Source organism: Lipotes vexillifer, unplaced genomic scaffold (genome assembly GCF_000442215.2).
Source record: "Lipotes vexillifer unplaced genomic scaffold, Lipotes_vexillifer_v1.1 scaffold342, whole genome shotgun sequence".
Classification (NCBI taxonomy): Eukaryota; Metazoa; Chordata; class Mammalia; order Artiodactyla; family Lipotidae; genus Lipotes; species Lipotes vexillifer.
This window is the reverse complement of record NW_006786802.1, coordinates 5,294,155-5,318,858: the sequence shown is the minus strand read 5'-3', so window position 1 is coordinate 5,318,858 and position 24,704 is coordinate 5,294,155. Positions and strand designations below refer to the sequence as shown.

The following is a 24,704-nucleotide window of genomic DNA, read 5'->3' as shown; positions in this document are numbered from 1 at the left end:
CCCGCCACCCGCCCCAACGAGGTCTGGTGGCCACAGGGTCATGTTTCTTCCCACCCCCAATCCAGGACTGGTACCACCAGTCCTATGACTGCGTGTGTGTCATGTTTGCATCTGTGCCGGACTTCAAAGTATTCTACACGGAGTGCGACGTCAACAAGGAAGGGCTGGAGTGCCTGCGCCTGTTGAACGAGATCATAGCTGACTTTGACGAGGTAAGGCCTCCCTCCACACAGCCTGGAGAGGGCAGGGTGGGGCCGGGGGCACCCTGCGCCCACTGAACACGTGTGCTGAGGCGCCCTTGGGGAGAACAGGGAGAGCACATGGTACCCAAATTATAAAAAGTACCTACACGTTTGCTTGTTTGTTTTGTCACGATGTAATCTGTCTTCTCTGTGAGGGGCAGCTTGCTTAGATTAGATTTAGGTTGTAGAACAGGCTGATTTCCTGCTAAGCCCGTGCTAGCAACCTGTTTCAAAGGAAGTCACTCAGTTTGGGCTTAACTCTTAGCTGCAAATAATCGACATTCCTGTGTAGATACTGTTGGGCGGGGTGTTTGCTCCTTCGCAGGAATGAGACCAGATGAGAATGGAAGAGACAGGGAATGTCAGGGAACAGAGGCGAGGGAGCAGCAGGGAGAGAACCCAGAGGCTGTGTCCCCACCTGTACGGAGGTGTGAACTCAGGTGGGAAGGGCCCCCGCATGAGAAATGTTTGCATCAGGAGTGGTGGTGGGAGAGAATCCTACACCCTTCTCAGAGTCTGGGACAGGCCTGGGCTGCAGCCGTGTGGTATGGCCTGCGTTCTGTCGTCTTACAGCTGCTGTTAAAGCCCAAGTTCAGTGGTGTGGAGAAGATCAAGACCATCGGCAGCACGTACATGGCAGCTGCAGGGCTCAGCATCCCCTCAGGGCACGAGAACCAGGTACCCAGGCAATCTGGTGGTCTCATGTCCCAGCCCCAGATGAGGGGAAATTCAAGACAGCCCCGGGCCGACACCTCTCCGAGCCCCCTCCTTTGGCTCAGCCTGAGGGAGCCTTTTGGTGGAGGGGTTGGGGCAGGCGGCCCCTCACTGGGAGGGGAGCTTAGGTGGGCGAGCAGGTCCTAGACCCTCTGTGGAGGAGCCTCGGTACATCTCTGCCCATCAGTGGTCCCCCGTGGGTTTCATGCCCAGGCTGGCGCACAGCGCTCAGCAGGTCAGGGTGTTCTGGAGCATCCGTCTGACAGCCGGTGGAGGCAGGAAGACGGGGTGTGATTGGCCCTGGCCCCATGGAGTGCTCTGTCCTGCAGGACCTGGAGCGGCAGCACGCCCACATCGGCATCATGGTGGAGTTCAGCACCGCCCTGATGAGCAAGCTGGATGGCATCAACCGGCACTCCTTCAACTCCTTCCGCCTCCGAGTTGGTGAGGCCCTGGGAAGGCGGGGTGGGCCTGAGCTCCGGGTGGGACTGTGCAGCCCCCGCCTCCCAGCAAATCCACTCTCAGTCTGGTGTATGTTGCCATCTGCTATGAAAAGTTTTAGAAATCCCTTTCTGATCTTAAAACCCCAGTGACTGGGTAATAAGAATTCTTTGCGTACTATTTATGAAGTTACCTTGGCAAGTTTTAAGTAAACAGGAATATATCACTACGGGGAATGGAAAGCCCAAATCCCTGGCCGTAAAGAGGTGACCTTAAATACACTGAGAACAAAGCAAAATCATTAACCTAAGTAGGCACTGTTAGCTAACAGGGTCAGTGCTCAAAGGCCATTTACTGTTCAAGAGATTAGTAGATACAAGAAGTGTCAACAGTGGACTCAGGTCTCACATCCAGCACAGTCTGAAAAAGAGCTGCGCAGGGAGCGCTCTCCCCCCATCCCAAGCACCGCCTCCCGTCAGACTCAGGAAGCACCCTTCCAACCTTCATGGCAGTTGTTTTGTCAACGCTTTCTGTGGTCGTCGGGTGGATTCTGTGGCCTTGTAAGCCTGAGGCTTTGCCTCTATGATCTGCTTGACTGCAAACATGTTCTTTAGGCATAAACCACGGGCCCGTGATTGCTGGAGTGATTGGGGCACGAAAACCTCAGTACGACATCTGGGGAAACACGGTCAATGTTGCCAGTCGAATGGAGAGCACCGGAGAACTTGGGAAAATCCAGGTAGAAGCTCACCTGGGGAAACCTGTGCCCAAGGGGGAAAGAACTTCCCAGAGGTGAGGGAGCCTGGGCATCAGTCAGCTGTGGGATTCTAGCCACAGAATTCTTGAGGGAAACCAGACCCTGTCGGCCGATTTCTCTTCATCCCTCCCACAGCAGATTTTCTTTCTGCTTCTGAAGACTTAGGTTTCTTTTCCTTTTCAGGTTACTGAAGAGACATGTACCATCCTCCAGGGACTAGGTTATTCTTGTGAATGCCGCGGACTGATTAACGTCAAAGGCAAAGGCGAACTGCGGACTTACTTTGTCTGTACGGATACTGCCAAGTTTCAAGGGTTGGGGCTGAACTGAGTGCTTTAGGTAGGTGCAGAACGTGCTGGGAGCCGATTTCCTTCCCTGAAGCAAGCCAGGGGGAAGGCTCAGCCCCACGTCAGTCACAAAGGCAGTCCAAGGGTTTGGCCATTACCACCCGTAGCAGCTGGTTGTGTGCATGGCTTCCTTGAACTGGCACTAGAGGATTTCTCAGCTTGAGGAGACCACCAAGCCTCACACACAGGCAGCCAGAACCTCTGTGCTGTCGGAGTCTGCAACTCGGCCTCCAGCACAGCAGGGAATGGCTCATTTGTGAGTTTTAGACCCTCAATTCCCCCAGGTGCTGTGGATGAGACCTCAGAGCATGACCTGGAGAACCCCGCCCGCCCCCTACTCCCCCTTGGCCTGTGAGCTGCACAGGCGAGACTCGTCTTTCTTTTCTTGTCCAGGATGGGTGGAGACTCCTTTCTCCCCAGCAGAACAGCTACAAGAGTCCATGGTTCTCATACAGGCATTCTGGTAAAGAGTTGAAAGGGTGTTTGTTTTAAATCTATAAATGGTTTCAAACAATTGGGAGAAAACCCCACAGTGGACACTTCTTACTTCTTGTCATCTTTGGTGTGTGTCTGTTTTAAATGGATACATTGTTAATGGAGGTATTTATTATCCTTTAAATGACTTCTGAGATGCTAGACAAATTATCTTCTCTGTAGTGTAGTCTCTGCCTTTGTAACCACTGACACGTAAGTGGGACCACTGTCCAGTGTGAGCATATGGGATCAGCTCAGCTGTGGGATGGAGCTCAGAGGAATGCGGCTCATAGCAGGAAGGCAAGGAGTGTCACAGCCTTGGCTTTCAACCAAACAACTTTGAAGCCAGAATTTTGAGATTAGATTTAATGAGAGAAAAGCCTAGAAAATAAGGTATAAGCTCTCAGCCCTTCCTTGACTCCTCATGCATTTTTGAGCACCCGCTGCAACCTTCAACTCTGTCTTAGCTTTATACTGGAAAGGAATGGAGTCTGTGGAGAGAAGGTGAACAGCCTGTAGTTCTTTCCTTTCCTTCAGTCCTCATAGCTAGCTTTGAAGAGCTGAGAGGATGTCCTCAGCATCAGCACGTGTAGAGGTTCCTGGATCTGGGAAGCCGGCCCTCTCACAGGTGCTCAGATGTCCTTGTTCTCAACTGCATGAACAAAGGCAAGTGAAAAACGCCACGCCTGTGAGGTGGTGTCTTACAGCACTTTAGCTCTAAAAGAATGGAAAGAAGTCTCCCTATGTTGTTTCAAGGTGAGAAATAATAACCAAACTGCCCGTTCCTTTTTCTGAACTGACGTCATTGCCTCATAACCACAGTATCCCTGGGGTTTCTAATAAATACAGCTGCATTTCACTAAGATAGCAGGAATTCTTAGCCAGAAGTCATCCATGAACTCCTCTGAAATGATACAGAAAATCTTGCATACGTGAGGCTTCAAAAGATTACACAGCGTTGCAGACAGGTGACTAAGCAGCCAGGTCTGCCTGGGACGGAGGGCTGTGGGGTGAGCTGGCACCCCAGCCACGGGCAGGGAGGGGACTGAAGCCGAAGCTGCTGCCTGCTGGTGCTGTGTCTTGTTGGGGGCTGGGTGAGCTAGTGGCAGCTCTGATGTGCTGCATGAAACTGGAATAGGTAGGAATAAATCACAAGAACTTGCTGGCCTAAAGGAATTTCATTGTGAAAACTCTGGTAAGGGAAATAAGCCGTACATAAATCGCCTTTTTTACACACCGATTCTTCATCTAAGTACTATGCTGAAATCTATACCCTTAAAATCAGGAGTGACCAGGGCTGCTCAACAGGGCTCTCCTGGGAAGTCAGGAAGGTTCTGTCACTGATACGGTGTAGACACACATCAGTGTGCTGGGCCTCTCTGAGGTGGGCATACTTCTGCTCTTGCAATACGCAAATTACTTTTTTCCTCCAGCAAAGAAATCCAGTTGGGAGTTTTAAAAAATAATTGGTTACCATTTATGTATCTTTCTTACACTGTGCTCAGATAAGAATATTTTTTGTTTTGAGTTTTTTTTTTTTTTTTTTTTTTTGGTTTTTTTTTTTTTTTGGTTTTTTTTTTTTTTTGGTTTTTTTTTTTTTTTGGTTTTTTTTTTTTTTTGGTTTTTTTTTTTTTTTGGTTTTTTTTTTTTTTTGGTTTTTTTTTTTTTTTGGTTTTTTTTTTTTTTTGGTTTTTTTTTTTTTTTGGTTTTTTTTTTTTTTTGGTTTTTTTTTTTTTTTGGTTTTTTTTTTTTTTTGGTTTTTTTTTTTTTTTGGTTTTTTTTTTTTTTTGGTTTTTTTTTTTTTTTGGTTTTTTTTTTTTTTTGGTTTTTTTTTTTTTTTGGTTTTTTTTTTTTTTTGGTTTTTTTTTTTTTTTGGTTTTTTTTTTTTTTTGCGGTACGCGGGCCTCTCACTGTTGTGGTCTCTCCCGTTGCGGAGCACAGGCTCCGGACGCGCAGGCTCAGCGGCCATGGCTCACGGGCCCCGCCGCTCCGCGGCATGCGGGATCCTCCCGGACCGGGGCCCGAACCCACGTCCCCCGCATCGGCAGGCGGACTCCCAACCACTGCGCCACCAGGGAAGCCCCAAGTTTTGAGTTTTTGATCAGATCGTAGTGTATAACTGACCATAAAAATCACTTATTTTTCAAAAATTTGTTTTCCAATTACCGAGTCATTTCTTCACAGGTGTCATTTTGCTTTACGACAAGTATCTTTCCTAACTGACCTTCTCTATGGGTCAGGGACCTGCTTCAGATTTCTACTGAGGTGGCCTCACTGATGCTAGTGAAAATCACACCTGAAGTTTTCTGGCTTACTTATTAAGAAAATTTCCTAACAGACGAGATCATTAACCACTGTATACATTGTGTATATGTACAGAAATATGCTTTGAGAAAGTACATGCAAGTGACTAGGGGTTATTCTATATACTGAATATTTATAGACCTGTAACATTTGTTTCAAAATGTTATCATTTCATTTTTATAAAGCACCAGTGTTTCTCCTTTGTTTAGCTTTTCATAGATTAAATTAGCAATTTGGAAAACCTGATGTCCTAAGGTGTTTTTTGGTCAGTTTTTAACATCTTTATTGGAGTATAATTGCTTTACAATGGTGTGTTAGTTTCTGCTTTATAACAAAAGTGAATCAGTTATACATATACATATGTTCCCATATCTCTTCCCTCTTGTGTCTCCCTCGCCCCCACCCTCCCTATCCCACCCCTCTAGGTGGTCACAAAACACCGAGCTAATCTCCCTGTGCTATGCGGCTGCTTCCCACTAGCTAGCTACCTTACTTTTCGTAGTGTATTTATGTCCATGCCACTCTCTCACTTCGTCCCAGCTTACCCTTCCCCCTCCCCATATCCTCAAGTCCATTCTCTAGTAGGTCTGTGTCTTTATTCCCATCTTCCCCCTAGGTTCTTCATGACTTTTTTTTTTCCTTCGATTCCATATATATGTGTTAGCATATGGTATTTTTCTCTTTCTGACTGACTTCACTCTGTATGACAGACTCCAGGTCCATCCACCTCACTACAAATGTCTCAATTTCGTTTCTTTTTATGGCTACTATTCCATTGTATATATGTGTCACATCTTCTTTATCCATTCATCTGATGATGGACACTTAGGTTGCTTCCATGTCCTGGCTATTGTAAATAGAGCTGCAATGAATATTTTGGTACATGACTCTTTTTGAATTATGGTTTCCTCAGGGTATATGGATTGCTGCGTCATATGGTAATTCTTAGTTTTTTAAGGACCCTCAATACTGTTCTCCACAGTGGGTGTATCAATTTACATTCCCACCAGCAGTGCAAGAGTGTTGCCTTTTCTCCACACCCTCTCCAGCATTTACTGTTTCTAGATTTTTTGATGTCCATTCTGCCCAATGATATCTCATTGTAGTTTTGATTTGCATTTCTCTAACGATTAACGATGTTGAGCATTCTTTCATGTGTTTGTTGGCAGTCTGTATAATCTTCTTTGGAGAAATGTCTATTTAGGTCTTCTGCCCATTTTTGGATTGGGTTGTTTGTTTTTTCTGTTATTGAGCTGCGTGAGCTGCTTGTAAATTTTGGAGATTAATCCTTTGTCAATTGCTTCATTTGCAAATGTTTTCTCCCATTGTGAGGGTTGTCTTTTGGTCTTGTTTATGGTTTCCTTTGCTGTGCAAAAGCTTTGAAGTTTCCTAAGTCCCATTTGTTTATTTTTGTTTTTATTTCCATTTGTCTAGGAGGTGGGTCAAAATGGAACTTGCTGTGATTTATGTCGTAGAGTGTTCTGCCTATGTTTTCCTCTAAGAGTCTGATAGTTTCTGGCCTTACATTTAGGTCTTTAATCCATTTTGAGCTTATTTTCGTGTATGGTATTAGGGAGTGATCTAATCTCATACTTTTACATGTACCTGTCCAGTTTTCCCGGCACCACTTATTGAAGAGGCTGTCCTTTGTCCACTGTACATTCCTGCCTCCTTTATCAAAGATAAGGTGACCATATGTGCGTGGGTTTATCTCTGGGCTTTCTAAGCTGTTCCACTGATCTATCTTTCTGTTTTTGTGCCAGTACCATACTGTCTTGACTACTGTAGCTTTGTAGTGTAGCCTGAAGTCAGGCAGCCTGATTCCTAAGGTGTTCTGAATTTAAATGTTTTCTTGGTCTTCGGGAACTTACTTACCTTATTAGCTAAGTAGATCTAAAGTTTGAGTCGGTTACTGCCTGAATTATGTTTGAGAGACAAACTCTAAATAAAAGACTTGATAAATACATATTTGAACTGATTCTTTAATTCTCTTGGCATATGATTTCAAATATGTTTTTGAAAGATTAGGTCATCTTAACTCTCTTGAGAGATTGAATTTTCCTTCACCCTACTTGTTAAGTGTTAGTTTTCAAAGTCTAGAAAACAATAAAATAGCTTCCTGCCTGGATGTTTTACAAGAAGGGCTCCATGTAGTCGTCTGAGTAGGGTCTTAAGCTTAATTTGTTCACTGAACTAGGCTACAGTCTAGTGCCTGGCTATAGAAGAGGACCACATCATCGTCTCCTACTTAAGTAATCAGACTGCTCGGGCCCTTGACCTTTGCATTTCAGGTAAAAGTAGATGAGTATTAGTTTATGGCGTACGGCAGAGGCACAGGTAACCTGTGAGGAACAGTAAATAGAAACGTAAACTTTCCTTTAAGCTTGGTGATTTCCTTATGTATTCATGGATGATTTAGTTTGCTATCTTATTTGGCTTATCCTTTTACTGTAGTTCCAAATAACCCTCTGACAAATGGCAAAAACAAACCAAAAAGGAACACTAGACAAGTTAGTGCTATGAAACTCTTGATATGTTTTGTTTGTTTTGTTTTGTTTTTGTGGTGGTGGGAAGCCCCTAATCCTTCTACATAAGGACATCATTCCCAACAGGTATACAGGGGACACACTAGTAAATTCTAAAGTTATTTTAAGTGTATTTGTTTTCATGGTATAACAATGGAAAATCTCACTGGATGGGGATTTTAAAGAAGAGTTTCTCAGTCATGGTCCTGCCTGTGAGACATAAGGGAGCAGCACTATCACTGCTCTGCAAGAACTCTGCCCAGGTCCACTCCCACCCACCTTCTGCTCAGTATGGCAACAGGTCAAAATCATTCATTCCTCACAAGGCCACTTTTTGAGTAAATCATCAAGGTGAAATCTGGTAAGTCAGGAACCATTTGGTCATAATTTCCTTAATGAGAAGTATGGCAAATGTGGCAAAATGAGGGATTTCAGTTATTTGGGGAACTTCTTTTAATGGATGGTCATAAAAAGGCTGTTTTATTTTTTGAGCTTTTCTCTATCATTTCATCCTCAGATTTAGCCCCAGGGAAAGGTGAAGGGGTAACTTAGCTGATATGCACAATACAGCTCAGAGTCCCAGGTTCAGCTTTATTACCTAATAGAAGTCCAATCTCTGGAACGTTAAAATTAATTGTTCCAAAGTTTAATTAAAAACACAATTTACAAATATTTAGTATCTTCTGAAAAAGCATTTCCAAGTTAAGAATGAAAAAAATATATACATAATATATAATCAAATACCAGTTAGCTTCAAATCCCATCAGGTCCACACTCAGTAACATCAGTCTTTTTAGGCTCTTCAAAATCTGGAAGAAAAAAACCCCCTTCATTCAGTACTTTTTTCCTTTTAATTAAAAAAGGTATGTGAAGGTAAAAAAAAGAGTAACCGTTGATAGCCCTTCTTTACTATGTTCAAGGTTAAAGACTAGGTGCATCACTGTGGCTTTTGTTTTTTTTTTGTTTTTTGTTTTTGGCAAATGTGTGAAATCTTTATTCCTTAGACAACATGGAAAGAAAACTAAATAGTTTATATGTTAACAGCAGAGACAAAACCTTTCAGATGTTACCTGGAGGGGGAAGACCAATGTTTACTTTTACTCACACTTAGCCCTCCACTCTCCCGGAGACACAGGGCACGTACCTTCTGTTAAATCTACAAAGGTGTTTTCAACCACCGGGGAGGGGATGGAAATCCCCATTGCTTTTCGGACTCCATACGTGCTTACAATATCACCCGGAGTTACTTGCTGTGCAAGTTCTTTAAGGTTACTGGTCACTTGTTCAGCTGGAAAGAAAAATCAACATAAAGACAGTTCAAGGTACTGAAATGTGGTTCCTTTAGATAACTTAAAAAAAAAAACCAAAAGCCCAATAAATATATAAGTGGAAAAAAATAAACTGTCCATGGTATTCACTTCAGTGTTACTTTACTGTGGTATCACTACTCAGAAATTTTCCCTTTAAGCACCCTTATTCTCCTACCAGAGGTACAACATACCAAGATGCATTTCTCTGTATGAGGGACCCAAGAGACAGATCATGTTGGGAGGGGGTCTGGTGCTCAAACGCTCATTCTGGGCTTCCTGGAGCTCTCTGAGCAGTTTGGTGGTCTCATCAAGTTTCCTCTGGAACACTTCAGCTTCTGTGTGGTAAGAAAAATAACTTACTAAGGACAACATGGACATACTTGTATTTGATCTTGTGCAATAAATTGAGTGCTATGCTCTGGGGTTTTGCTATTTATTGGTTAGTCTTCTCTCCTCAAAGGAGTAATCCCCCTCAAATGAAATCAACACCACAGACATGCTTTACTATTCCACTGAAGCATGGCCAGTCAGTAGTGAATGGCTATGTTAATCTGTGCTACTGTGACATTAAATCTTGACTGCCTGTGTCATGAAGTATTTCCTTCAAACCCTCTGGAGACACTTACCTTCCGAGTCAAAAACTTCAACTGGAGCTCCAAAGTTTGCTACTGCTTTCAGTGCTGTAAGGCTGTCTTGATTATTGGAGTCTAAATGCCCTATTGGTTCGATTTCTGCAATCTGCTTTAAAAAAAAAAGATTAATTGAGCTTGCTAAGCCCTGACAGTGCTAGAATGAGAAATTAAGAAGATGGCTTGTGTTTGTAAGCCAAGCTATAAGAGTTATAATTCTGATGCTTATAAAAACCTTTAAAATGCCATTCCCAAATCCTGGCAAAAGTGTCCATAAATCACACTTCTTGGTAATGGAATGGTGTGTCTTAGGTAATGGAATGGTGTGTCTTACACAATCTGCATCACTTGTTTCATCACTACTCTAAAGATAAAAGCCTTGTTACTGCCGACACTGTGAAGCGCTTTTGGTGACTGTGACAAGGCTGCAGTTTCTGAGGTTCACAGGCAGTGTTTCAGTCTATACACTTGCACTCCCCTGTGGTAGATCTTGAACATTAAGATACTTCCTGGGTCTCCTCCAGGCCCCAAAGCCAGGCTGTAGTACTGCACGGGAGAAACATCCTAAAAAGGGTGGAGTTTTATTTTTGGAATCACAAGACTCGGAGTTTTCCATAACCCCAACACTGCTTTTTAGGAACAGATCAATCCTGACAATGAGTAAACAAAAGTTAATGGTTCCTTTTATACTTTGTATTGCACTCTTAGCTCGGACAGTCTGAACATCCATTTCTCTACCGACATACGGGCTAAGTGTGGTGGAGAAAACCGTATCGGTACGTATTGATACTTACGGTTTGCCATTTCGGCTGGGCCCTTACATCTCTATTCAATAAACTTCTTACCCAGCTTTCTTTCCCATTCTGAAGTTTTCTTTCATTCTTGCCTGCTCACCAAGTACATGACCTTGCTTGGCTCCTCTTGGAAAATGACAGGATTCTGTCAGTACCATCTACACTACCACCTACACTTGCATCTGTCTTTACTTGATCTCACATCTTCAAGTTTTCTTTCCCTTCAAAGAGCTTACGTCTCTCTGATCTTCAATGTCCCAGTTTTCCTCCAGTCATTTAACTCACGGTACCTTTATCTTGTCCCCACCATTTTACTGAAATTACTCTGATTAAGGTTACAAATGACACCTGCTTGTCTCCTCTTACTGGGCTTCTGTGCAGCATCTGACACTGCTGGACTCTTTCCTGCATTAGTCTTCCGTGGTTTTCCCACCTTAACTACTGGTCTCTCCAAGGTTCTGTTCTTTGGCCTTTTCCCAGCCTACGTGTTCTGCCTGGACAATCTCAGTCACCTAATACCTACAATAATTCTACCTTGACACCAATGACTTCCAGATCCACACCTCCACTGATGTCTCAAATCACACTCACCAGCCCTGAAACCAAGTGAAATTTCTTTCCCTGCCAAAGGTGTGCTCCTTTTCCTGTATGTCGAATATGAGCTAACAATACTAATATCTACCTCGTGCAGGTCCTGTCAATTTTACTTCTACTGTATTTCTCTTTATTGTACATCTTCACTCTCTTCCACTGTATTGTTACCTAAGCAAAAAATTAACTAGCGTTAAGTCCCGTAGCTTTTCACTGGTCCCCTCCCTCCAGCCCCTCTCTCGCCTCCACATTTGATCACAGCAGTCTAACTTCTAAAATCTCAACTTCTTAAGCACTGCATATATGACTCGTCATCATTTGGTCCTCAATACCTTTCCTCCTCTCTCCAGGTACCCTGTGGTCACTCACTTTCTGGGTGCTCTGCACATGTGCCTTGCCTGCTCAGATCTGTTCAGGTCATTACACATGAAGTTCTACCCACTTCACACACCTGGCCCTGTGCTGCAGGAACCCTGTTCATCCTTCTAGACCCAGTTCATCCGGAAGTCCCTCTGCGAGGATCTCCTCAGCTGTCCAAAGCAGCTGGTTTCCCCAACCTGCGTTCCCACAACATGTACATTTACTCTTTACGGTAATTGGCTTTGGCTCCCTTGTTTACGTGCGTGCTTATCTACTGCACTCGCTGCTACTACATTCCCCACAGGCAAAAAAAGTTCTTCGATCTCAGGAGACACTCAATAAATATTTTTCTTTTAAAATAAAAGCTTTATCATTTAGGCTTTTTAGCTTATTTGCCATTTAAATATTTCTTATAAAGAGTAAAAAATATAATCACCTCCATTTCTTTTGCTGTGTCAAGTATCTTAGTTTGGCCTTCATCTTCAGGAGATGACTATAAGGATAAAGAAAAACACTTTATTAAAAGACATATAAAAAGGCAAATATCAAGGAAAATAGAAAAACATCAAGAGTTTCATGGCAAGATAAGAGGAATAATATGTATTATCAAAATATATATTTTTAAACCAAAAATGAATTAGATATAATTACTAGCATTTTGAGAGTATTTTGTGAGTCCAGAGTACATATTACTGGTGACTTTAAGACTGACAGTTCTATGACCAATCAAGAAGCAACATACATGTTTAAGATACTCGGTAAAAAGCATACAAGGACCTAAATAAATGGAGTCTTATTTTCAGCAATAGGTGGTTGAAATCTCTGACAAAGAGAAGACAGGAGTACTCCAGGGTGTATTCTGCATAAAGAGGCAACACTTGCAGACAGCAGAGAATGTAAAATATTCAAATGCTATAGAGAACGTGAAAACTTCCCATAATCCTAGTCTTCAGAGATACTGCGTATATGAACAATACATGTATCATGCACAAAAATCAATCATGATCTGTTATGTTTTCTTGAAAGGTTATACTGTGATTTAACTGATTCCCAATTTTAAAAAATTATAAACACTGTATTGCTTATATATAACTTCTATCTTAATTTGCTAGTATAAATTCTAAGAGGAACTGCTGGATCAAAGGGCAGAGGAACTTTAAATTTGAAATATATTGCCATATCAACAAAATGAAAGACATGCAATTTTAGTTCAAGACTTTTAATTAATTCAGGTTAATTTCTGGGAAGGGTATAGTAAAAATATTTTTGAATTGATGTAAAGCTGAATGTTTTTTAGATCATGTGAAGAAAGCAGTTTATGTGCTAAGATTTAAGACTGTACAGCAGTTCTCACTGAACTTCAGGCGCTGACTCAGCTTTGCTGACAGGTCACCCAAGGACCAGCAGCCACAGGTACAGCGAGGGCAGAGGACAAGGCAACTACAGTCACAGCCACCAGGAAGAGTTATGACCCCCAGGAGATACAGGGTTCCTCTAACTATGGTGACAAGGACATTCTGGAGACCAACTCTCCTCTACACTGAAGGAACACTTTCTGGTTTTACTCTTTGAGCCAAGTCTCTGAATTATCCCAGATTATGAACAATGTCCAACTGAACTGGAGCTAGTTTACAAGTGTTAATACAATACAGCAATGAGTAAGCTTGTTACTTTTTTACTTGAGGCTCCACCACTGTATTATTACTACATAATAAGGAAAAGGACATTCCCTATCATTTTAGTCAACTTAATGTCAAGCCAGTGAGCAAGACTTCCTTTTTCGTTGGGGCACAGAACACAAGCTGACTTCTGAGTTATAACCCCGTTTTTGATTCCTACGTTTCCAAGATGAGGAGATAAAGACAACCCTCTGGCCCTCACAGACCCTGGTAGCCGAGTTACGCATTTCCGTTCATTGTCCTCCACCCATGGTCTCCACCCGGGCTGGGCTGTCTTCTCAGCGGAATGGAGTTCAGCTGTCGCACTGGTTAATCCCATGGTTTCATAACACTGATGACTAACACCTGAGGGCCAATGATAAATCACTGTTTCTTTAGCAGCATTCTTACCATCTCCAACTCCTGCAGGGTTCTAGAATGTCCTCCTTTTGTTAAAGCATCCAGTAAACTATCTGCCATAACATATGGATAATCTTGGCATGTGGCCAAAAACTCATGGATGCTGAAAGAGAGGGTGTTGGGAAAGTCACTTTCATACAAATCATCTCCACTGGGTAATCTTCCTATCATAGCCAACTGTTTCATTAGATGCCCTTAATTTATACCCCATGATGTGAAACTTTCCATCTGGACACAACACTGTATTTACATATTTACCAGTGATCAAGTTATCATCACAAGAGAATTAAACAATACCAAGAACACCATGAAAAGGAAATGCTCCTGGGGAAAACTTCAGAGAAAAACAAGACCTCAGTGATGGAGGGGATCAGGGCTCAGTCTGTGGAATTCTTTGCTTCTCCCCTTCACTTCTTCCCTAAGGTGATCGTATTCACCTCAGGACTCTCACATATACAAAAGTCACACCTCCAGTTTGGACCACACTCTTTGGACAGCTCCATTTGGAGGTCTAATAGGCTCAACATGTCCAAAATTGAGTTGCTGGATCTTCCTCCCGAAGTAGTCCTTCTAAAATCTTCCCCTTCTCAGTAAAGAGCAATGTCATCCTTTTAGGCTTGGTCTAAAACCCTGGAGTCCTCCTTGACTTTGCTCTTTCACACCTCACTTCAGTGAGTCAAGAAATCCTACTGGCTGACTACTGATCCCTTCTCAGCACCTCAGCCACCACTGCCACGGTCCAGTTCTCATCTGGGTTATGACAGCTGTTCCTCTGTTTCTTCCCTTGCCCCCCTGCAATCTGTTTTCCACAGAGCAGCCATAGTGCTCCTTTTAAAATTATAAGCCAGACTTGGTCACTACCCTGCTCAAAAGCCACCAATATTTTCCCATCTCACTTAGAAGAAAACGCCAAGTCCTTACAAAGATCTACTCCCACCAGCTATTTCCCCTACTCTTCCTGTCCCTTACTGCTCTACTTGGTCTCTAAATGTGTCGGGCAGGTTTCCACCTCAGGGCTTTCGCACAGCTATTCCACTGGCTGGAATGTTCTTCTTTCAGATGGCAGCAACGTTTGCTTCTTTACTGCCTTCAGTTTTGCTCAATGTTCACTTAGCAAAGCCTTCCTTGACTACCCTATTTAAAACAGCACCCCTCTCCCAATCCTAGCACTATCTTCCTTTACTTCTTTACTTTTCTTCAAAACACCTGTTACCACCTGACAGGAGGGCATGGGTCTTTGTCAGCATTGTTTCCCAGGGGAATCCCCAGTATCTAAAAGAATGCCTGGAAAATAAGGCACCTGCAATGCCTGTATGTGGAATGCATGGGTGAATAATCCAGAAAGAATTTATTCAAGCTGGTGAGAAGAGGTCTAAAGGATATACAAATGGCTTGATCTTAAACCACAGTCACTGACTAAGGACCCCTGTCTTATAAAAACACTGCCGCCACTACCACCATACATATATAAAAGTGAACAATCCCCCCTTTGTCAGAACACCAGGAGACTGGTTAATCTATTGGGTTAAATTCTTACATATGACGAAAGTTAACAAAGTGCTAGGGCCAAGGAGGAATAACTCAAGCTCAGTATCCCACCCCAAGCCAGAATCCCAGTAAATCAGGACATTTCATTATGTTGATGGGATGCAAAGTACCCAACATCCTAAATTAGAACACAAAATTATCTTCCCACAGAAACAATAAGGGATAGTTGACTGTAACTGCAATGGTCTACTGGTACGTGACGGGTCAAACAGGCTTGGATGTGGGTTGCGTTAGGAATCGAATCATGTCCTACCTCTGATCTTGGGGAAAATGGGTTGTGGCTTCCCAAACTGATCAAATTTGGAACAACTCACTGCCACACAAAACTGTTACAGTAAAGCAGGTGGCACGTCAACATTTTGAAGCAACAAGCTCCTGAATTTTAGTAAGTGGAGGTACACAGGATCTTTAAAAAGATATTTCTGTAAGAATTAAAATACTACAGATGCCAACATCAGAAAATATTAGGGAGATACATTCTTTCTTTAAAATATATGGTCTCTATTAAAGAACAATGATAATAAGGGTCTATTTAATTACTGTCAATTAAAAAAATTACTGAACACATTTTCTACCATTTGAATAACTCTGTAAGTCTGTCAATAGATCACTTATGTATATCAGTATTTTAGGACAATGTAGCACTCAGAATACTGACAAACTGGTGACTCACCTGAAATCACTCGGGAGGTCAGAGTCTTCCCCGTAGGTTGAATAGATTAAATCAGAATCGTCCTTGCTGATATTTGCAAATGTGGAGTCATAATGTGGTGCATAAGAACTGTAGGGTCCATAATTCAAGTATAACACTGTTGATAAAAACACACACACACACACACACACACAACCACAATGCCATTCTTTAACTTGTACGTCAATCTATTTTCTTGTTTATTAAAGATTATTCCCTTCTAACTTCGCTACTTCATTGACTGGCATACAAATCTAGGGTAAACATTTTCTCCAAACATGTATTTGTGAAGTCACAACTCAGGTGAATCTTTGCCCACAAAGCAGAGAGGAAAAAAAGAAATAACAAAACTCATTTTGAATACTAATTTTTTCAGGGGCTTCCCTGGTGGCACAGTGGTTAAGAATCCACCTGCCAATGCAGGGGACACAGGTTTGAGCCCTGGTCCGGGAAGATCTCACATGCTGCGGAGCAACTAAGCCCGTGCGCCAGAACTACTGAGCCTGTGCTCTAGAGCCTGCAAGCCACAACTACTGAGCCCACATGCCACAACTACTGAAGCCCGCACGCCTAGAGCCCGTGCTCCGCAAGGAGAAGCCACCACAATGAGAAGCCCGCGCACCACAACGAAGAGTAGCCCCCGCTCACTACAACTAGAGAAAGCCCGTGCACAGCAACAAAGACCCAACGCAGCCAAAAATAAATAAATAAATTTAGAAAAAAAAAATACTGATTTTTCAGTTTCTTAATAAAATAGCTAATTAATGTTGCAAAAATACCATAAAGAGAGTGCTTCTCTTCCTCAGCTCCTTGAGAAAGAGAGAAGAGGAAAAACTTGACTACCATGTGGGAGCCTTACCTGGAGTTACCTTGTTCCTTTTATCTTCTTTGAACCCCTGCAAAGTATTCACTCCAGACTGAAGTCTTCCAGTCGTCATTCCCAGTCTCACAGGGCAGTAGCCTGGTTCTAAAACATAAGAGTGAGCACGGTGGAGGCAGCTCATGTGGCAGTGATCCAGATGGTGCTCTCATTCAGTGTCTGTGCGCACATGCCATCCACGTGACTCTGGGCAGCCCTTGCTCTACCCATTTTTAACATAAGAAACTCTGAGCTTAGAAAGGCAGGAATGTACACAGACCAAAATCTGGTCCTTTTCATTATACTCTACTGCATCCTGGAATTCTTTATACTCATGCTGCACTTCACTTTAAAAGACATGTTTAAAGTTTTTTAAACATGGACTTCTAAAAAATTTTTAATTTTTCTTTTGGCCGCACCCCGCAGCATGTGGGATCTTAGTTCCCTCACCAGGGATCAAACCTGCGCCCCCTGCATTGGGAGTGTGGAGTCTTAACCACTGGACAGCCAGGGAAGTCCTGAAGGTCGGATCTTTTAATGTTAAGATGATGGAAGTAAACCAGTAGAAAAGGTCAAGTAAAAGACTAAGGGAAAATACATGATTAAAAACAAGAACTCATAATATATTCAGGATAAGTTAATCTGAATTAATCTGAGGCAGACTTGCACTGTAGGGAAGAATAGCCTTTAAAGATGTGATGTCTGTAAACCAGGAACAAAACCCTGTAATGATGCTAGAAATCTGTGATACAAGCATAAGAACTGAGAAGGATGGTATCAGGAGAAAACGTGGTCTCTAACAAATTCCAACAGAAAGGACATTTTCTCTTGAAGAGACAAGATGATTTTTGTAGCATGACCACCCTGGAATAGAGTCTACTGCCACATGTGATCAGTGTGACAAAATAAACGCACTTGTGAGAAACTTCAAACACCTAAATCAGATATTCTGGAATTTGGTGTCCTAATTGGTACTAGTGCCTCCAACCAGGAGGATAGAGCTGAGACAGGGACATCTTCTGCCTTAAACCAGTAAACTGGCCTCCTGGGGGAGCTGCTGTGTGTGTGAGGAGTCAGGTCAGCCTTGGCCACATTTGACAATGCCTACAGAAGCAGGAAATCCAGAAAACCAGACCAAGAGCAGAGACCAGACCCCAAGTACAAAGAAAGGGGCAGATCTTAAGGTGTGACCTAAATCAACTTAGCTGTGTCACCAAATTTTCATCACGGCTATACTAGAGAGAGCAATGCTCTCAATCCTGTGGCATTTTCTTTTTTATTTTTTTCCCCTGTGGCATTTTCTTTGACCCAAGACGCTAAAAAATTCGTATGAAAAGTTAATATAAAAGTAAAAAATGAGTTTTGTTTTGAAAACATAGCACCAGTTCCTTTTCTTCTAAGTAAAGGAGGCTATTAATGTTCTCCTTCAGCATTTCAAGAGTGGAATGCAATGCTCAAAGAGAACATTGACAGGCTTGCATCAAATGCATCAAGCTCTTCTCTGCTTCAAGGTGTCTTTTTTTACCTGTTATTCCCCAATCCCTTACTCACCATTTTGGGATCAACCTAAACATCTCTTAAGGCAGCCCTCTCTGACCCCCAGACACGAGATAGATATATCCTGTTACTACTCTGCTGCTCTGTTCCTCTGATGTCCTGATTCATGGTGGACAAGTTGCCATCTCTTTACATGATTCTTTTTGTTTGTGCCCTCCTTTCCCTGCTCCACAGAACGTAAGGGGGACTTCTCTCTTCCTGTTTTGCTCCCTTTTTACACCCAGCTCCACCTCAAGCTCCTAAGACAGTGTCTTGCTCATGGCAAACAATAAATAATGGAGACTATTTCCTGAAGTGCAGGAATTCTGTCATTATTCATTTTTGTATCGCCAATTAACTCTCTCCTAATGGTAGTATGAAAACAGATATTTATAAAATATTCTCATGCTTATCACATGATTTCCCCCTCAGACGAATGACATAAATTTCCCATATTCTTACATCAAGGTTTAAAATATTCCCTATACTACTTCCATTAAAATATCACTTGAGAAAATGTATGACTTGAGTTTCTACAACAGGGACTCCCAACCTTTATAAACTTTCTATCAACCACAGTGAAAGATATGTCATTAACTATACCTTACTCCATTCCCATTAAGGTACTACATGGCATATATATTCATTTTATTCCCTGAAATTAAAAAGTCAAGTTACATTTATTATGCCGTAGTCTGAGGGTTCTGAGATACTTCAAGAAATAACTGAGCCTTTATACCAGAGTCTCTTAAAACCAGGGCTAGAAATGACTGCCTAATATTGTGGCTTTGTTAATGGTGGGTATGATATTCCAGGCACTTTATATTTTAAAGAAAACTGGATCTGTAGCACTTATTTGGGATGAAATAAAGGTAGGCTAGCTGTTAGCATGAAGTACACGATGGCTAGCCAAGTTCTTTATGGACGATGATACAGTTAGGTTTACCAATATTCACACTTGTTGCTTTAAAATGTTAACCTGGGTTACTGCTCTTTTCCAAATTAGCATCAAGTTCAAAGTTCATGCACAGTCTAATTCTGTGAACTTACCTCCTACAACAGGATCCACAGGATGGAGAAGTCCCAACGTTGTTGTTCCATCTGGTTTCCTCCTTTCAAATTCACACTGCAATGACCCAAAGTATTCAAATGGCATGAACAGTTTTATATACCATATGTACATATGCTGCTCATCAGAAAACCTTACCTTAGTTTAGTCAAGCTAATATTATAGGTAGCAATCATCACTATACTCAGATATCAACTTTCACACCTGTCTCCATGCACACAGGTGTTGATGGGTTACAGAAATGAAGGTTAGAGAAATCTCAGAATTTTGAAGAGCTGTGTGGGTCCTTAAGGTCACCGAGTTCTGTTCACTCTATTAAAAAAGGATACTGAAGGCCAGGGAAGGGGAGTGACTTGCCCAAAGTCATGTATTAATTCATTTGGTTTTAGAACCAACGTGCTATATACAATATGACTTGAAAAGACCAGTACATAAATGTTTTCTTTGTAAGCTTTAAGTCTGTGGTTCATTTTCCAACTTTAGAACACATTAACATCACTTAAACAAACAAACAAACCCAAATCCCTTTATCCAGTAACAGAGGATAATACTATATACTTTATAAACCAAGTATATTATTACCTTTTTTTTTGGTGAGTGTTCTCCTTAAGAACTCTATGGCAGATATGGATTAAAAGGACACAAGGAGCTTAAAAACTGAAAGTTTCAGACAACCCGAATCAGTAGGTAATGAAACGAAAGAAAAAGCTTGATCACCTGACTATTAACAAGCCGCCTGGTCAGCTTTCCTCCAGATTCCTTAACAATGCGGTCAATCTGCTCCTGCTCTCTTTCTACATTATTGCTTTTAAATTTATCTTCAAGTACATCTTTGTCTTTCCTGAAAACACACATTAGTACTAAGTAAAAAAAAAAAAAGATAAGACGAAAACATTAAAATGTAATTCCAAATATGAATACAACTAAAGCGGAGAAATTTGCGCTACTGACACCAATTAAAACTTTGTTCCTTAATGACCTGGTAAGGGGCCCTAATAACACACCAACAGTAAGGCAAACCAAGTAGTTGGCTAGTTCCCTCCCTTTTTGTGTCCATTGTTACTCGCTCTAAACGTTTTTCTTAGAAGATTCACAAAAATGAAACTCCACCTCAAATATGTTTTAAGAGGGGAGGGGCACACAATTTGTATTTATTAAGTCCAATTTTTAAAATTTAAATTTAAAATAAACGTACATTTAAAATGTATAAATCTTAGAAATATAACAAAAACTTGTCACAAGTTTACTTTCTTTGCATTATGACAGCAGAAATCGCACACTGCTAACTAAACCCTTCTCCCAGAGTTGACAGCGAGGTGCTGGGCATCAGAGTAGGCAGTGGTGTGAGCGGGATATACACGACTGCGTCCGGCCATGCCAGCTGCTGCCCGATAGGACCAGTGGCTCATTACTGCTCCTACCAGCTGACACTGAGTGGAAAACATACACACATCTCAGTGACAGCCCATCTGTTTAGAAGGTAGCTTTAACTGTGCTTAGGCTTAAGTACGGTCTCAACTCCTTTGTGGAATGAAATAATGAATACACTTTTTTCTTAAACAAACAGTTCTACTAAAATAAACTCACAGATAATTATGAGTCCCTAAAGGTAATTTACTGGTTTTAAAACTACTTTCATACAGAACAGACATTCAGAACTATTTTCTGAACTGTGTTTGGACAATTCCATATAATGCTTTGCATGAGAAGGGTATCAAATCATCAAAATGGACTTTCAGGACAAAACCCAACCAACCATGGACCCAAGGCAGGCCCCCAATCAGTATTTTCTCCCGATACTGGTGTGAAAAAGACAGCTTAACCTTAATATTCCAAAGATTCTTTACTTTTTATTTTCCTTATTGGGACTCTTGAAGCCTTGTGCCTCAGTGTCTCCAGAGTCTTCCCTCTCTCTTGGCCAGCAGCCGCTGTCCTCCCCACTCTGCGAGGTGTCTGTTCTATCTTTCTGCTTTCGACTTTTTTGCAAGTCTGCCATGAAGTCTATGCTCTGCTTCAGGCTCTGAATTCTCTCCTAAAAATATTCAAGAATATTCTTACTGAATGTTTGTCATTCATTTTGAAAGTAATGCATTTTTTTCCCCCACAAGAGTTTGCACTTATCCTGTTATTAACTAGGGAAGAAAAACAATTAAATGTAATCATACCAACAGAGTAGAATATTTAGGAACCAGGACAATAAAGTCTATTCCTTCAATGCAGATAATTTCTAACATACGAGAATGCTCTATAACTTTGCTGCATCATCAAAAAGTTCACAGAAGAGAAAGTGTGAATAAATACTAAGTATTCTTTGCAGTACTAAATTTAAAAAGTAAAATTTAGTTTAACAGGATGTTAAAGTTTTATATTTAACAGAATGGTTTTATCATCTGAAATTTAAGAATTATCAGGTATTTAAAACCTAGAGCATGTGAACATGTGAAGATCCCTTACATTCTGGTATCCTGGGATAATCAATGATGATTCTGGCATTTCTCTCTGTGTGAAAATATGCCTCAAGGAGAATAAAAAGGCTGCTACCATAGTTTCTTTTTCAGAGTGCATAATGTTCTAACCAAAGAAGTGTTGTTTCTGTTTTGTGAAACATGCTGAATTTCCCACTGCATTGATATGCTGTGAAATTTTCATGGTGGTTAAGGACTTGAGGTTTCTGGACAAATGTTAAAGAGGCAGATTTGTTCCCAGTGACTATTCTGCGTTTTATTTCTGAGTGTTGTCACTGGATAAAATATGGACTGCAGTCTCCTCAGGGATGCACAGCAACAGCAGGGAAGACTTCTGTGGAATAATAGAAACTAGAACTGGAAGGAACCAGAGGTCATTCAAATAAGAACAGTGTAGCCCAGGAATGCTAAATGACTCACCTAAAGTCACAGAATCAGTGACCAAGACCAGGCCTCTTGTCTCTCACAATGGGGACTTTCCTCATCATACTCTGCTGTATTAGCATTACAGACTGAGAGCCTCAAGAAATGAACCCTGCTATTTTTACTGGACTATAATTTTAAAATAATCTTAAAACTATTTAAGCAATATATTTTATGGTAGACGAAGACATGGGTAGAGGAGAAAATAAATACCTTGTTAATTTATTATCCAGAGAGGAAAAGTGTTAACAGGTTTAACATTCTAGTATTTTTCTAAGCATTACACATATTAGCAAACTGGAATTATAATGAACATTTTGTAACAAGCAAAGTTTTTTTTTTTCAGTTAATAAACTGCAAGTATCTCCCTTCTGTATCATAAAATATTCTTAACAACCGTAGAGTATTTCATCCCATGTGCGTCTCATGGTTTAATTAACGACCCTTACTGGACATTTAGCTTATTTCCAAGTTTCTCCTATTATAAATAAAAGTCTCCAGGAATCTCTATCTCTTTAGAATAAATGCTAGGAGTAAAAATACTAGGTCAAAGGGAATGAGTATTTTTAAGGCTTCTGAAGTGTACTACCAAACTGCTTTCTAGAAAAACTGTAACAATTAATAGTATTTGAAAGTTTCATCAGTGTTTGAAATTTTCTCTGAATCCCTGGCAAACTGATTAGTACCATTAAAAAAAAATTACTAATTTGATTTTTTAAAACAGGTTTTATTTTAATACACACTTAAAAAATACTAGTGTGTGATTCTTTCTGTGTGCATTTACTGGCCATTTGTGTTTCCCCTTGTGCATGTCACTTAAGCCATTTCTTAACTCATCTATTTCTAGCGCCTGAAATGGAGGTTGGCACATAGTAGGCACTCAATAAATGCTGGTTAAATGAATGGGCTTAGATCACAAAGTTCTCAGTAACCTTTTAATTTCCATTCTAGAGTTTTATAAAGCAGAACCTACATTTAATAACGTTTTCAGATTTTTAGAAAAACATAATATGCATAAAATTAAAATAATTCAATTAGAGAAATTTTCTAAATTTCAACACAAGTCATGGAAAAAAACTGAGTTTAATTAATTTTAATTTGAAAGCAATGTCTTTCTTTTTTGGTAACTAAAATGTCTCCAAATCAGCATACTGTTTATTAATTCTCAATTTTACAAATGTCTAAAGGGTTTGATTCTTTGCCATTGATAACAGCTAACACCTACTGAGTGTTCACTCACATAGCAGGTATAATTGTATAAGGTAATGCCATTTTACGTGATGGGAAAAATGCTGAGAAAGGTTACCTGGCCTGCATAAGGTCACACAGAGTCTCAATAACACAGCCAGGACCTGAACCTTGGTTAGTCTGATCCAAAGCCACTATGCTATGAATAGTACTGTTTATACTATAATGCAGCATTTAGTATTTGGGAGATCAAAAGAATTATTCTGCATATGTCCACTTTTTATAAAAATAACACATCTACTAATAGTCACCTAATAGTCACTACTTGTGTGTAACTGAAAAAATGATGAATGACTGCTCTACAATCTTTACACTGAATTCAAAAACAGTTATCTTTGAAAAGACACCATTCACGGAAGGGTGTACTGGGCTCTCTTGGGAGATGTGCTATTAAAAGAGTAATTCAGAAGGTCTAAATTTAAACATTTAAAAATCACTACTGTAAGGGTCTCTCCCATCTAGGGTGGAGAGAACAGTCAACAGGAAGCTATAACACAGGATGCATAGGGCTCCTCAACAGGAAGAGATCTGAAAAAAGGGAAGACAACAGAGAGAGAAAAGGGAAAGTGGAAAAGAAAGGTTTTCTTTCCTGTGCTTCCAGCCATCCCATCCCCAATAAAATACAAGAGATACTGGAGTCGTTTACATGTTATATTAACTACATTATTTAAAGATGATAAAACAGCGGTAGATCAAAGTTGAAAATTTTACTTGGATATGTTATGTTTGCGAATTAAACTTTATCCTAAAAATTCAATGTACATATTTTGGAGTGACTAAACATTGCATTTGTTGGGTGCACTTTTACTTCAAATACAAAAATAGCAAGTATTTGCAGGTTTTTAAAATTGGAATATGGCTTGGTTCTGGATTCTGAGTTTTTCTGCAAAGAATGGGATAAACATTTTATATTCCCCTTTCCTCTGCATATTTTGCCAAAGATGGGTAACTGGCTTACATTACAGTTTCCCAAGTCTCTAGGAAAGGGTGGGAATTGATGTTGTCTAAATATTAGGAGTGCAAGAATGAACATCAATCCAAATGTTTTTCTTTCCTCAGTTAAGTGGATACAAGAATCTTTCAGAGCCAAGCACAGAGACACTAAGACATCTGCGCACCAAGGCAATTCTTTAAATGTAAAACTGTGATACAAATGATCACCATAAAAATTGGAGAACCATGTGCATCTACACACGACTCATTGCTACTATTCTTTAACTCCCTTGAATTTGAACCCGAGCCCTTGATTCTGATTTCTTTCTCCTCATACCCACTCATTTCTTCTTTGCAAAATCCCTC

General features: G+C 40.9%; 2 protein-coding genes across 3 annotated transcripts in view; one reads left to right on the top strand and one right to left on the bottom strand.

Annotated features, from left to right (window-relative positions):
• The window catches only part of ADCY7 (adenylate cyclase 7), a 31,473-nt gene extending 28,989 nt beyond the window's left edge, over positions 1 to 2,484 (top strand). The window contains exons 22-26 of the mRNA XM_007459478.1: positions 66 to 212; positions 816 to 920; positions 1,286 to 1,400; positions 2,012 to 2,136; positions 2,338 to 2,484. Of these exons, the coding sequence (XP_007459540.1) occupies positions 66 to 212; positions 816 to 920; positions 1,286 to 1,400; positions 2,012 to 2,136; positions 2,338 to 2,484 (639 nt within the window). The remainder of the gene's footprint in view (positions 1 to 65; positions 213 to 815; positions 921 to 1,285; positions 1,401 to 2,011; positions 2,137 to 2,337) is intronic.
• A 5,894-nt stretch (positions 2,485 to 8,378) lies between these two features.
• The window catches only part of BRD7 (bromodomain containing 7), a 38,960-nt gene continuing 22,634 nt past the window's right edge, over positions 8,379 to 24,704 (bottom strand). Inside the window, exons 7-17 of one of the 2 annotated variants that reach the window (XM_007459476.1) lie at positions 21,117 to 21,301; positions 19,987 to 20,110; positions 19,251 to 19,326; positions 16,665 to 16,772; positions 15,788 to 15,923; positions 13,558 to 13,669; positions 11,925 to 11,981; positions 9,741 to 9,855; positions 9,306 to 9,449; positions 8,949 to 9,092; positions 8,379 to 8,613 (exon numbers count right to left, since the gene is read on the bottom strand). In XM_007459476.1, the coding sequence (XP_007459538.1) occupies positions 8,558 to 8,613; positions 8,949 to 9,092; positions 9,306 to 9,449; positions 9,741 to 9,855; positions 11,925 to 11,981; positions 13,558 to 13,669; positions 15,788 to 15,923; positions 16,665 to 16,772; positions 19,251 to 19,326; positions 19,987 to 20,110; positions 21,117 to 21,301 (1,257 nt within the window). In that variant the 3' untranslated portion in view covers positions 8,379 to 8,557. The remainder of the gene's footprint in view (positions 8,614 to 8,948; positions 9,093 to 9,305; positions 9,450 to 9,740; positions 9,856 to 11,924; positions 11,982 to 13,557; positions 13,670 to 15,787; positions 15,924 to 16,664; positions 16,773 to 19,250; positions 19,327 to 19,986; positions 20,111 to 21,116; positions 21,302 to 24,704) is intronic. The other variant, XM_007459477.1, reaches the window with a different exon arrangement.